The 13,338-nt window shown below is 36.9% G+C and overlaps 1 protein-coding gene across 1 annotated transcript in view; it reads right to left on the bottom strand.

The window, feature by feature from the left end:
- The window catches only part of LOC124545374 (citron rho-interacting kinase), a 213,184-nt gene that overhangs the window by 80,682 nt on the left and 119,164 nt on the right, over window positions 1–13,338 (bottom strand). Inside the window, exons 22-23 of the mRNA XM_047124284.1 lie at window positions 7,248–7,401; window positions 6,719–6,872 (exon numbers count right to left, since the gene is read on the bottom strand). Coding sequence (XP_046980240.1) covers window positions 6,719–6,872; window positions 7,248–7,401 — 308 coding nt within the window. The remainder of the gene's footprint in view (window positions 1–6,718; window positions 6,873–7,247; window positions 7,402–13,338) is intronic.

The raw sequence follows: 13,338 nt of genomic DNA, 5'->3' as shown, positions 1-13,338 counted from the left end.
CCATAGTGTGTCACAGGATTGTTGGTTGTGACCTGATTGTGTGGTGCAGATATTAAGCTCTGCAAGTGCTCAGTGTTATTCAGTGGAAGGTAGGAAACCAAGAGTTCAACATCATGTCAAAAATGAAGTCATTAGAGACGGAGCAAAAGGACTTATTAAGGAAGGACAAGGAATCAAATTGATTGTATCCTTTCACAGAAATCTTCCCGATATGTACGAAATTTAGGGAAACAATAGAAACACATGGCCAGATAGGAATTTTCACCATTATCTTCCCGAGAGTAAGTCCAGTCTCTACAGTGCCACCTCGATGTGTGTTATTTGATAGGCGTAGGCTAGCGGCATCTGCCTGCCTCCCTCTTCATCACACACACACACACACACACACACACACACACACACACACACACACACACACACACACACACACTCTCTCTCTCTCTCTCTCTCTACTTCACAGCAGAAATGATATTGATGATTTTACTATATTCATTCTTAAAAAGTTGTGCAAGATTTACAATCTATAGAAGTCGTACACAGCAGACTTCATTCTCTCACATAAGACAGTGCTGTAGTTGAGAAAGCCCTCTATCGAAGTGTGACCAGCAGCTATTAGCACACACTGTCTGAGGCAACTGATGAGCTCCACAAAATAGTCTGACAGCAGAATTAAATTCTGGAAGTACCAACACTATTTAAAAGGGCATCAAGACCTTTGTTAGCTTCAATACAATATAGAACCAGAAGAAGAATGACACCATTAACATAACAACATAGGAAGCACTGTCCAAAGGCGTGCACCTCATGGATCAGGAACTGGGTAAACTTTATATAATAAATTCCCTTGAAAGCATTGTAAAATACCGTATTTACTCGAATAATCCGCGCACCCCAATTTTGAGGAAGAGGAAAAAAATAAGAAATGTTGCTTTAATTTGTTTTATTTAAAAAAAAATTGTTTCAATGTTATGATGTTTTCAAAAGTACGTATAATAACTACTGGTTTGAAGCAACGCTGCTGTACAGGTTGATACATCATTAAAAAACAACCGATTCAGCGGCGTGCAGCTGGCCGGCTGGCCCATTAGACGGGCGGGCGGCCGGCGAACATTATCACCGCCAGCCGGGACTCTATGCGAACCTACAACAGCAAAAAAAGAAATGTGAATTATCTTGTTTAAGAATTTGTTAATACGATATGTGCAATAAAATATTTTAGTCAATACCGGTACGTTTCCTCTCTTACCCCTCTATCCATCACTTTCATTGTCATCACTAGCGGGAGAATCATTGTCGTCTTCACCGTCTTCCCACAGAGCGTCGTCCTCTGTTCCATCCAGTGAATTTGTGATTCCACATTTTTTGAAGGATTTTTCCACCAGTGGTTGCGGAATGGAGTCCCATGTACGTTTCACCCATTCACAAATCTGGGACAAATCGGGCCGTTTGATTTTTCCACTAGGTGTGAACTTGTGGTTTTCATCAGCCATCCATTGTGTATATCGCTGTTTAAATGCAGCTTTGAATGGCCGATATATACACACATCTAGTGGTTGTAGGATGGATGTTAGGCTTCCAGAGATAATGACCAAGTCAGTTTTCCCTTTTTGTAATTTGTCTCACTCTTCCTTAGTTGTATGTCCGTGGAAGCTGTCCAGGACCAACATGTTGCGTAAATTCAGTAACTCACCAGGACGACGTTGCCAAACATGTGTCAACCAGTCAATTATAAGTTCATTGTCCATCCACCCTTTCGGATTCGCTCTCACTAATACCGGTACGCCTATTACTGATATTTTCGGAATAGTTTTCCGTTTAAATATCGCGTAAGGTGGTAGCTTTCATCCATCGCCAGTTACACACATCACTGTATATCGTCGTTTCTCACTGCCACTACTTCATATCATGATGCTGGATTCTCCTTTCCTGTTCACTGTGTTGTCGAGCGGCATCTCAAAATAAGACTGGCGTTTGATCTGCATTACCAATTTGCGATAATATATAGGGCTGTTTACGGCGTAGATTTATCATATAACGATGAGAATTCACTATTTATTCCTCGTAATCGCCTGGAAGCCGCTGAGCGATAGTAGTTTTCCTCCAGAATCCTAAACCATTTCGGTTGAAAAATCTTGATAGCCAGTCCCGGCTAGCTTTGAAACTGGTAATTCCTAGTTCTTTGGCTAAAAACAATGCTTAAAGTTGGCACATTTCGCTCGTCACCGCGCATCCGTATTGTCGCTTCTCATCTACATAATCGCAGAGCCTTTTCTTGAGGTCTGGATGCTTCGCTTTTTGGCCGCGAAATGCCCGGCGATTACTATTACCGGTAGTTTCTTGAAGCTGCGTTTTATTTTTTCGCCAGTCGCGAATACAACTCTCACTCACATAGTACTATCTTCCTGCGGCATGGTTTCAATATTCTCGGCTTCTTCAATAATTTTCACTTTTTCTTAAGCAGTGTACGAGCGATAACGAGAACTTGTAGCCATAATTAACAAGTTTGAAGACATTAATACTTCACTCCTAATGTGCTACTGATGCGTCACAGACTGAGGCCGCAACAATGCAATAGTATAATGGGATGTATTGTTGGAGGCGGAGCAGTACCAACAATGTTTCGAATAATCCGTGCACCCCAGTTTTTCGTCCTAAAATTCGGGAAAAAAAAGTGTGGATTATGCGAGTATATATGGTACATAGGAGACAATACTATTCTTATACCACATAATAACATTTCTCATTTCTTATGCAGATGGAGTGTAGGAAGAATGACTTGTCCTATGAATTTGTGAGAGCCATTATTAGCACAGTTTGTTTCTCACCGGAAAGTGGAGCAGTTGAACTTAGACAGTTGGTTTTTGTAATAAAATAAAATCTTGGTTCATGTATCTAACAGTTTTGTGACACAATTTCTACCAAACAAACAATCCTGTGACTACTCAAAGTGACCTCCGTTACTTCCAAACTTAATGTCTGCTATTAGTGAAACTTCTTAGTGGTTCCACTGACTTTGGCAGTATTTCAATACACGTTTTACGACTCTTTTGTAAGCAGTATCTTTTGAAGATAAATTACAGTTCCCTATTATCCTACTAGTAAATTATAGACTATCATTTGCTTTACATACATTTGAATCTATGCCCGCCAGTACATTGCACAATCTGCCGTACGGTGTGGCGGAGGACATTTCATAGCAGTATTAGTGAAGTTCCATCCAGTCCCAATGGCATACTGAGAAGAAGAAAAATGAGTGCGTATAATGCTCTGTATCTGCCCCCATCTGTCTCATCATGTTCTCATGGTCTCTACACAAGATACATGATGGTGGCAGCACAACCGTTAGGCAGTCTTCCTTTAAGAGTTATTTCCTAAATTTACCCATCTGTGATACCACCACCCTTCTTCCAAAGAGCCTTATTTACATTCTCCTGGAATCTCTGTTACACTTTCTCATTACTGAGTGAAGCGGCACAGTGGTTAGCACACTAGACTCTCGTTCAGGATGACGGTGGTTCAAACCTCCATGTGGCCACCGAGATTAGGGTTTTCTGTCACGCAAATGCCGGGATGGTACTTTTGAAGGGCATGGCTATTTTGATTTCCCAGCCCTCCATGATCCAAACTTGTACTCAGTCTCTAATGACCTCCTTTCACTTTCTCACTAGCCATACTGACATGTTACAACCCTAGCACAGCCTCTCTGACATTCTTTCTGCTGTAATGACTGCTTGGTAAGGACTCCAGACACTGAAGTAACACTCCAGAACTACTTGTGCTAGCGTTTTTTGTGCAATTTCCTATGTAGAGGCACAGCAATTTTCAGAATGTATCCAATAATTTTAAGTCTCTCATTTATCTTTCCTACTCCTGATTTTGTGGTTTATCCCACATCATATGGCTTCTTAGTGCTTTCCCTAAATATTTAGAAGGTGTGATGTACTCCAGAAGTTCACCAACAATCTTGTAATCTGATACTATCAAATTCTCTCTCTCTGTTGTATGCATTATCTTGCATTTATAGACGTTTAAAGAGAGGTATCATTCATTATATAAAGGAGAAATTTTATTCCCTTACAACTGCCCAGTGAAGACACTTTCCAGCAAACAATAGCAGTCACCAACAAATTGGTCATGGTCAAAGTTCTCAATGTGATTCACCTATTGCCCACTGCCCTATGCTCTACTAGAGGATCAGGTTGTTTGCAGTGTCAGCTAGTGTGGCGTTTATCACCCACATGTTCCATTTCCAATGATGTGTGTAAGCCATTTGCTTCATTTCTGTTGGTGTTTCTTGGTGTAACTGCAATGTCTACTGAAATACAATATAAAAAGTGTGTAGCTAGGGTTTTGGTTTCAGTCAATAATCGTGAAGGCTTGACAAAGAATTGCACTTGAAAGACAAAGGCATTACTTTATGTCCAATGTGTAGAAATACCTTGAAATAAAAATGAGAAATAGGGGGTACTCTTACCAGTTTCCTAAATACAATGATAGAAGTGTGTCATACTATAAACAGAAAGCAAGAGAGGGCGATCTAGCAGAACCATCTTGTATTGATGCACTAGGTATGAAGAAAGACACTTTAAAACATAACAAATGAGGGACCACATACACAAGATGAGATTTGGCTTCATATATACAGCTACTGCCTTCACAGACAGTATAAGTAACAATTGCCATGCCTTGTTCTTGGCAGTCTTGCTCCCCATAAAATGTTGATGCAGCAAGGAGACACAGCCACAATGCACATTTTTTTGTCAAAATGAAAGACAATTTCCAGGACATAGTTAGACTGATGGGACTTCTAGAAAGCCAAGTCACAGTGTTACAAAGCATTGGACTGATGACAGGAAGAAAGTGTCACACACAGCTGATGAAGGCAGAATTATTCCATTACACGGCGGCACACACGGCGGATTTACTTGCAGCTGCCAACTGTGAGTATTAAAGAAATGAAACCACACATTTTTAATTTTTTTTTTAAGTTCTTTGCTTACAAGTTTAGAAAATCAATCAATAATAATTCTCAATAATGATCCTTATCAAACCATTTATAAAAGCTATGGTTCCAATTCCGTCCTCTCAAAAGGAAAATATCATTCATTCAATGGTTATGAGAACACAGTGGTACTGTTGACACCCAACTAAAAACATCAGAGAATCTAGAACTCTTGTCACTTCATGAGCAACAATTTTAATAAATTCTACTAGGGAGAGTAACCAACAGAAACAGTGATTTGATATAATGCTTACCCTAGTATCACCAGTCATGAACATCGACAAAGGCCAACATGTGGGACGTGGGACAGACACAGAGACCACACTGTGCAGAACACTTCGGGCAGCCACCTTCTTACGTTCACATCACTACAGCACTGTTCCCACTGAGTCGATACAATATGCAATATGACAAGTTTCGATAAAGGTCATACAATGCGATGTGGTGTGGTGTGATGCTTATCTGTGCAGCACTTATGTTCCCACTGGGTGACACGACAATCAACGAGATAGCACAAATACATCAGTAGCAGCAAGCATTATAATTTTTTACAAGGTGTGACAAAAGATACTGTTCCCACGATAGGTGGTAGATGACAGTTTTAGGTGGTGCAGGTTTTGAACTGTGGTTGCGTCAAATGCCAGTAGAGATTGGGCCTTTGCTATGTTGTTTACAGTGCTGCCAACTTCAGCAAACAACTATGTGGAAGCAACTACTGTATGCTATATTTTAAGCTTTGCTCATTGTTTTACTTTATTTTGAAGTCAGTTAAGTGACTAATCCAGCTCATCATGGAGACTGATTATGACCTTCACAACGCCAAAGGGTATCTGTGATCCTGCTTTCACAAAAACGCAGAATGGAAGTGCAGGCTGCCGCCCTACGAGAGGGAGGTGAGGCTTGTTTCCCCGCACCCATCATCTCCCCTTTTGCAGTCATCATTTTAATTTGTTTATGATCATGGCTGATCACCAATTTATAGTGGCTGCACTCTGCTCAGTTGCGACAGGTAAACAAAATCTGTCAACATATTTTAACCATGTATAAATTCTTCCCCAAATATGCGAATAGAGCTATTTCCAGTTCTTCTTCCACACCAAGCGTGCCTCGTCTGTTCTATCTTTAGCGTTGTCAGGTATGGTTTGCACAGCTATGAATGCCAACAAAAAGGCCAAAATTAATATTTTGGAGATTGTGTAATTACCAAATATGAAGGGAAAAGAAAAATAATGTCGAGAAACACATTCAACCAGACGAGCACTGAGTTTACCAGTGCTTCTCAACAGATAATCAAATGTTGAAGGCTTAACAATTTCAAAGCAGCAGGGACTGTCTTCTGGCAAATAGTGATATAACATTTTAAATTTGTACATCTAATCATTTATAAACCCAAAGTAGTTAGATGCACATTTCACCAAAAACAGATGCTACATTTTTAGATCCCTATTCGAAAGTATCAGCAAAAAGTCACAATAATCTTTTGGTGCCAACAGCAGGCAAAATACATGTACAGACCGGAGAGCAAGCAGCTAGCCAATGATTAATCAGGAAACCCAGCATAAATATTTGATTTCTTCTTCTGCTTAGGTTGCAGTGAACTTCACCACTTAATGCTCCACAAGAGTCAGCTCCAACACCACCCTTTGTGAAGAGGAGACCAGGTGTAATGAAAACTGCATCATAATTCACAAGAGCCAAAAATTAACTTGAAGTCACCTGTGAGAAGGGCTGTGGTGCATGCGAGGAGTGGAGGCCTCTGGTCGAAGTGTGAGCTGCTGAACACTCTGGATGTCCATCGTCTTCTTGGATGCTTTGCCTGCTTGAGATACAGATCCAGTAGGCTGACTTTTAGCAGGTATCCCATTAATTGCTGAAAATTAAAAGGGGTATCATACTACATTTCAGTTGTTTCAAGCTGGAAATCTGACCCAGTCGCCACGATGTGAGGAAGAACTCAAGTAAGAGAAACCAGAAATTCTTCAGGTAGTGACAGTATATCAGCAAAATTTTATATAAAATTATTGCTTTCTCTTTAAGGCAAGTCTGCAAAATGCTTCTTAGGCATATTTTCACAGTTACACAGAAACATCTTAAAAACTTTAGTTTTATCCTGATGAAATTTTCTATACTTGTTGCCATAGGAAATGGCTTTGACTGACTAATAAACACACACACACACACACACACACACACACACACACACACACACAAACAGACAAACAAGAATTATTGAAGATAAACTCACAACTCTGTCCTTTCGATTTTTCAGCCGACAGCTGTGACGTAAGGTTCTTGACTCTACTTCGTAGATCCTCCAGTTCCCGCATTGCTCCAGGGGGCATATATTCCTTTTGCCGACCACCACCAGAGGAACCACCGAACAGTTTATCTGTTAAGGTCTAGGTAAGAAAAAATAGAAAAACAAATCCTTTGTTCAACTGACTGTAGCATAGCAGCTCTGTGACTATCTCAATTTCACAGTTTTGCAGGTAAAGCATGGAAGGGAGAGAGAGAGAGATAGAGGGGTAGGGGGAGACAGGTGTGGGGAGAGTGTGATAGGGGAGACAGAGGGTGGGGAGAGTGGGATAGGGGGAGACAGGGGGTGAGGGAGTGAGAGAGCGCAAACTTCCGTATAGAAGACCACAAGTTGCTATCAATCATGGATCTTTTCTTAAGGGACAAATGAGGTACATTTCTTACATATAACTATAACTTAATTGTCTCTGAAATACAGTGATGAGCCAAAACATTATGATCACTGCCCATGGTGAGGCTGAATGCCTCCTGGTGGTGCAGCAGGCATGTGACACAGTAAGAAAAGAATGGGCGAGACACAAATGGGTAGTCATTATAGTAAAGATACGGGCTGTACAATTGCAGTGGCCACAGCATCACTGGGTTTTGACTGTGGATCAACAGAAATGTCTTGCCTCGAAAACAAATTGCGCTTCTTGTTTGTTTATTTATTTATTTACACCTCAAGTTCTGTAGGACCTAATTTCCAAGGTCATGGAACATGTCAATACATGAAATTACAACATGAAAGTAATAACAGATGAAAATAAAATGTTTATGAGCCTGAAAAAAGTCAATCCATAAGTTTAAGTAAATGCAATCAACAATTCAATAAGAATCAGCTTAATTTTTCAAGGAACTCCTCCACAGAATAGAAGGAGTGACCCATGAGGAAACTCTTCAATTTCGATTTCAAAGCACGTGGATTACTGCTAAGCTTATTGGGCTAGTGAAAAGAAAGATTAAATAAGAAAGAATATAATACATTTATTGGTATACATGTTCCATATTAATCTTCATTTATATATAATAGAGAAGTAGTTGTGGTCATACAGGGGTGCATTTCTCTCTCTCTCTCTCTCTCTCTCTCTCTCTCTCTCTCTCTCTCTCTCTCTTCCCCCCCCTATAGAGCTTAACATTTTACTTTTGTATAGTTTTTTGTTTGTCTTTCTATATTTAATGATGATGTTTTGTTGGGGTGACATGAAGAATAAATAAACTCTTCATTATTATATCATTGATTTATGTTTGTTGTTTTGATCCATAATTTATTATCATAAGATTAAGTTACCTTAGGGATAACAGCGTAATTGTTTTTGAGAGCTCATATCGACAAAGCAGATTGCGACCTCGATGTTGGATTAAGAAAAATTTTGGGTGCAGGAGCTCACTGATTAGGTCTGTTCGACCTTTAAATTCTTACATGATCTGAGTTCAGACCGGCGTGAGCCAGGTCGGTTTCTATCCTAAGACTATTAATCCATATTAGTATGAAAGGACCATATGGTTAAAATATTTTTTGTTATATTGATTAATATTAATTAATTTACTATTTTGACAGATTAATGTGTTGAATTTAGAATTCATTTATGTAGATTTTTTCTACAAATAGTATTGATACTTTATGATTTATTTTAAATTTTCTTTTATTGGTTATTTGTGTTTTAATTAGTGTTGCTTTTCTAACTCTATTGGAGCGTAAGGTTTTAGGTTATATTCAGATTCGTAAGGGTCCAAATAACGTAGGATTTGTAGGAATCCCACAGCCCTTTAGAGATGCTATTAAGTTGATTTGTAAGGAGCAGCCAATTCCTATTATATCTAATTATTTACTTTATTATTTTTCCTCCTGTTTTTAATTTAATAATTTCTTTGGCTGTTTGAGTAATTTTCCCTTACTTAACTTATATGTGTTTTTTTTTCTTATGGGTTTTTGTTTTTTTATGTTGCACTAGACTAGGTGTTTATACCGTTATAATTGCTGGTTGATCATCTTATTCAAATTATTCTTTATTAGGTTCTCTTCGTTCTGTTGCTCAAACAATTTCATATGAAGTTAGTTTGGCTATAATTTTATTATCTTTAATTGGTAGTTTTAACATGTTTGATTTTATAAATTATCAGCTTTATTGTTGATTTATTATTATTTCTTTTCCTTTAGCTTTAGCTTGTTTTGTTTCTTGTTTAGCCGAAACTAACCGTACTCCTTTTGACTTTACCGAAGGTGAATCTGAGTTAGTTTCAGGGTTTAATATTGAATATGGTGCAGGTGGTTTTACTTTAATTTTTTTAGCTGAGTATACTAGAATTGTTTTTATAAGAATATTATTAGCTTTAATTTTTTTAGGTGGTGATTTTTATTCTTTCATATTTTTTATTAAGCTTGCTATTATATCTTTTGGATTTATTTGAGTTCGGGGTACATTAACACGGTTCCGTTATGATAAGTTAATATACTTAGCTTGAAAAAGTTTTTTACCTTTATCTTTGAATTTTTTTTATTTTCTTTGTTGGTTTAAAGATTTTATTAATCTCATTTATTTAGTGAAATTTTTTAAGAAAAGTTAATAGAAGAGTTAAACTTCTAGTTTTATGTTTTCAAAACATATGCTTTTTCTAAGCTAATTAACTTATTATTCCTTAATTAGCTTATCTCATGCATTTGTAACATGATATTAATTAAGAAGTATGTAAAGTAGATAATTGTTAAGATTTGCCCTGTTATAATGTAAGGTTCTTCAACAGGTCGTTTACCAATTCATGTTAATAAGCAAACAACAACTACTATGATTCAGAATAAAATCTGATTAATAGGATAGAATTGGATACTTCGGAATGGTGTTTTATTATAAAATGGTAAAATTATTAAGATTCTAATTGATAAGAATAATGCAATAACACCTCCTAACTTGTTAGGAATTGATCGTAGAATTGCATATGCAAATAAGAAATATCATTCTGGTTGAATATGAACTGGTGTTACTAATGGATTAGCAGGTACAAAATTATCTGGATCTCCTAGGAGGTAAGGATTAATTAAACATAATATAATTAATAATGATGTTATTAATACAAATGTAATAGAATCCTTGAAAGTAAAGTATGGGTGAAATGGAATTTTTTCGATATCTCCGTTTAGTCCTAACGGGTTATTAGACCCTGTTTGGTGAAGAAAGAATAAATGAATTGCAGCTATAGCTGCAATAATAAATGGTAATACAAAATGGAATTTGAAAAATCGATGTAATGTTGCGTTATCAACAGCAAATCCCCCCTACACCCATTGAACTAAATTTGTTCCTAAATATGGAATTGCTGATAATAAATTAGTAATTACTGTCGCACCTCAAAATGATATTTGACCTCAAGGTAAAACATATCCTATAAATGCAGTTGTTATAACTAAGAATAGAATTACTGTACCAATTATTCAGGTGTGTATGTATATATAAGATCCATAGTAAATTCCTCATCCTACATGCAAATAAAAAATATAGATGCTCCATTTGCATGTAAAGTTCGAATAATTCAACCATTATTTACGTCTCGGCAGATGTGTACTACATTAATAAATGCTATTTCAATATTTGATGTATAATGTATAGCTAAAAATAGTCCAGTTACGATTTGAATTACCAAGCATAACACTAGCAGGGACCCAAAATTTCATCAAAATGAAATCTTTGTTGGTGCAGGTAAATCAACTGAAGAGTTATTAATAATTTTAATTAAAGGATGTCTTAATCTTAAGGGTTTATTCATTAGTAAATTATCTTATTTTACGAACAAGCCCCTGGTTAATATTAGTGATTTTAACTACTGCTAATAGTGCTAAAAATAAATAAATTATTATTATTATTATTATTATTGTAATAATGAATGTAGGTCTGTTATATAATTTTTCTAAAGATATTGTTATTTCTTGATAATTGATTGAATTATCAATATTTATAGTTTCAGTATTTTTGAAATAGTCTATAAATATTGTTATATCTAGGATAATTAATGTCAATATAATAAATACCCATATTGTTAAGGTAATAATTATGGTAATTGATTTAGGTTGAAATATTTCGTTTGATGCAATTCTTGTAATATAAATAAATAGAACTAATATACCACCAAGAAACGTTAAAAACAAAATATATGATAATCAATATCTTTCCATTATTGTTCCTGTTATTAATCCAACTAAAAAAGTTTGTAGGATAATGAAAAGCATTATTGATACTGGGTGTCTTAATTTAATAAAATTAATATTCATTACATTTGATAGTGATATAATTATTATTTTAATCATTTCAGGGGTTAGTTAACTATTAAAACTAATGTTTATATTCTCTGTTTTTACTTCTTTGTTGGTTTATTTTGCTGGTGTTTATGTTTTTTCTTCTAAACGTAAACATTTATTGATGGTTCTTCTGAGATTAGAGTATATTGTTCTTTCTTTGTTTATATTAATTATTGTTTTTCTCATTGAGTTTACCTACTTGATCCTCTGCTGCCTTCACCACTTCATCCCTCAGAGCTACCCATTCGTCTTCTACTGTATTTCTTTCTCACATTCCTGTCAATTGTTCCCTTATGCTGTCCCTGAAACTCTGTACAACCTCTGGTTTAGTCAGTTTATCCAGGTCCCACCTCCTTAAATTCCCACCTTTTTGCAATTTCTCCAGTTTTAATCTACAGTTCATAACCAATAGATAGTGGTCAGAGTCCACATCTGCCCCTGGAAATGTCCTACAATTTAAAACCTGGTTCCTAAATCTCTGTCTTACCATTATATAATCTGATACCTTTTAGTATCTCCAGGATTCTTCCCTGTATACAACCTTCTTCCATACATACACAGCCTTTTCAATAACTTTAGCAAACACTGATGGCATAGAAATAGGTCTAAAACTGTCTAAATTATCCCTTTCTCCCTTTTTATAAAGCGGCTTTACCCCTAAGTACTTTAATCACTCAGGAAACTGACCATTCCTAAGGAAAAAAACTACAAATATGGCTAAATACGGGGCTAACATGCACAGCACAGTACTTTAATATTCTGCTAGGCACTCCATCATATCCATGAGAGTCCTTAGTCTTCAGTGATTTAATTATTGACTCAATCTCCCCCTTGTCCGCATCACAGAGGAGTATATCAGACATCAATCTTGGAAAGACATTTGCCAAGAAAATTATATGATTCCCTGCAGAAACTAAATTTTTATTCAATTCTCCAGCAATGCTTAGAAAATGACGGTTAAATACTGTACATACAACTGATTTATCAGAAACAGAAATAATTTTACTACAAACTGACTATGTCGCTGACCTTGTGCTGCTGACCAGCCACTTCCTTCACAACTGACCACAAACGTGTGGTTCCTGAAGAGGGGCAGCAGCTTTTTCAGTAGCTGCAGGGGCAACAGTCTGGATGATTGACTGATCTGGCCCAGTAACACTAACCAAAACAGCCTTGCTGTTGTGGTACTGCAAACGGCTGAAAGCAAGGGGCAACTACAGCCGTAATTTTTCCCGAGGGCATGCAGCTTTACTGTATGGATAAATGATGAGGGCATCCTATTGGGTAAAATATTCCGGAGGTAAAGTAGTCCCCCATTCGGATCTCCAGGCGGGGACTACTCAAGAGGGCGTTGTTATCAAGAGAAAGAAAACTGGCGTTCTACGGATTGGAGCGTGGAATGTCAGATCCCTTAATTGGGCAGGTAGGTTAGAAAATTTAAAAAGGGGAATGGATAGGTTAAAGTTAGATATAGTGGGAATTAGTGAAGTTCGGTGGCAGGAGGAACAAGACTTTTGGTCAGGTGAATACAGGGTTATAAATACAAAATCAAATAGGAGTAATGCAGGAGTAGGTTTAATAATGAATAAAAAAATAGGAGTGCGGGTAAGCTACTACAAACAGCATAGTGAACGCATTATTGTAGCCAAGAGACACGAAGCCCATAGACATGAAGCCCATGCCTACTACAGTAGTACAAGTTTATATGCCAACTAGCTCCGCAGATGATGATGAAATTGATGAAATGTAT

Source organism: Schistocerca americana, chromosome 8 (assembly GCF_021461395.2).
Source record: "Schistocerca americana isolate TAMUIC-IGC-003095 chromosome 8, iqSchAmer2.1, whole genome shotgun sequence".
Lineage (NCBI taxonomy): Eukaryota > Metazoa > Arthropoda > Insecta > Orthoptera > Acrididae > Schistocerca > Schistocerca americana.
This window is presented reverse-complemented; position numbering and strand designations above follow the sequence as displayed.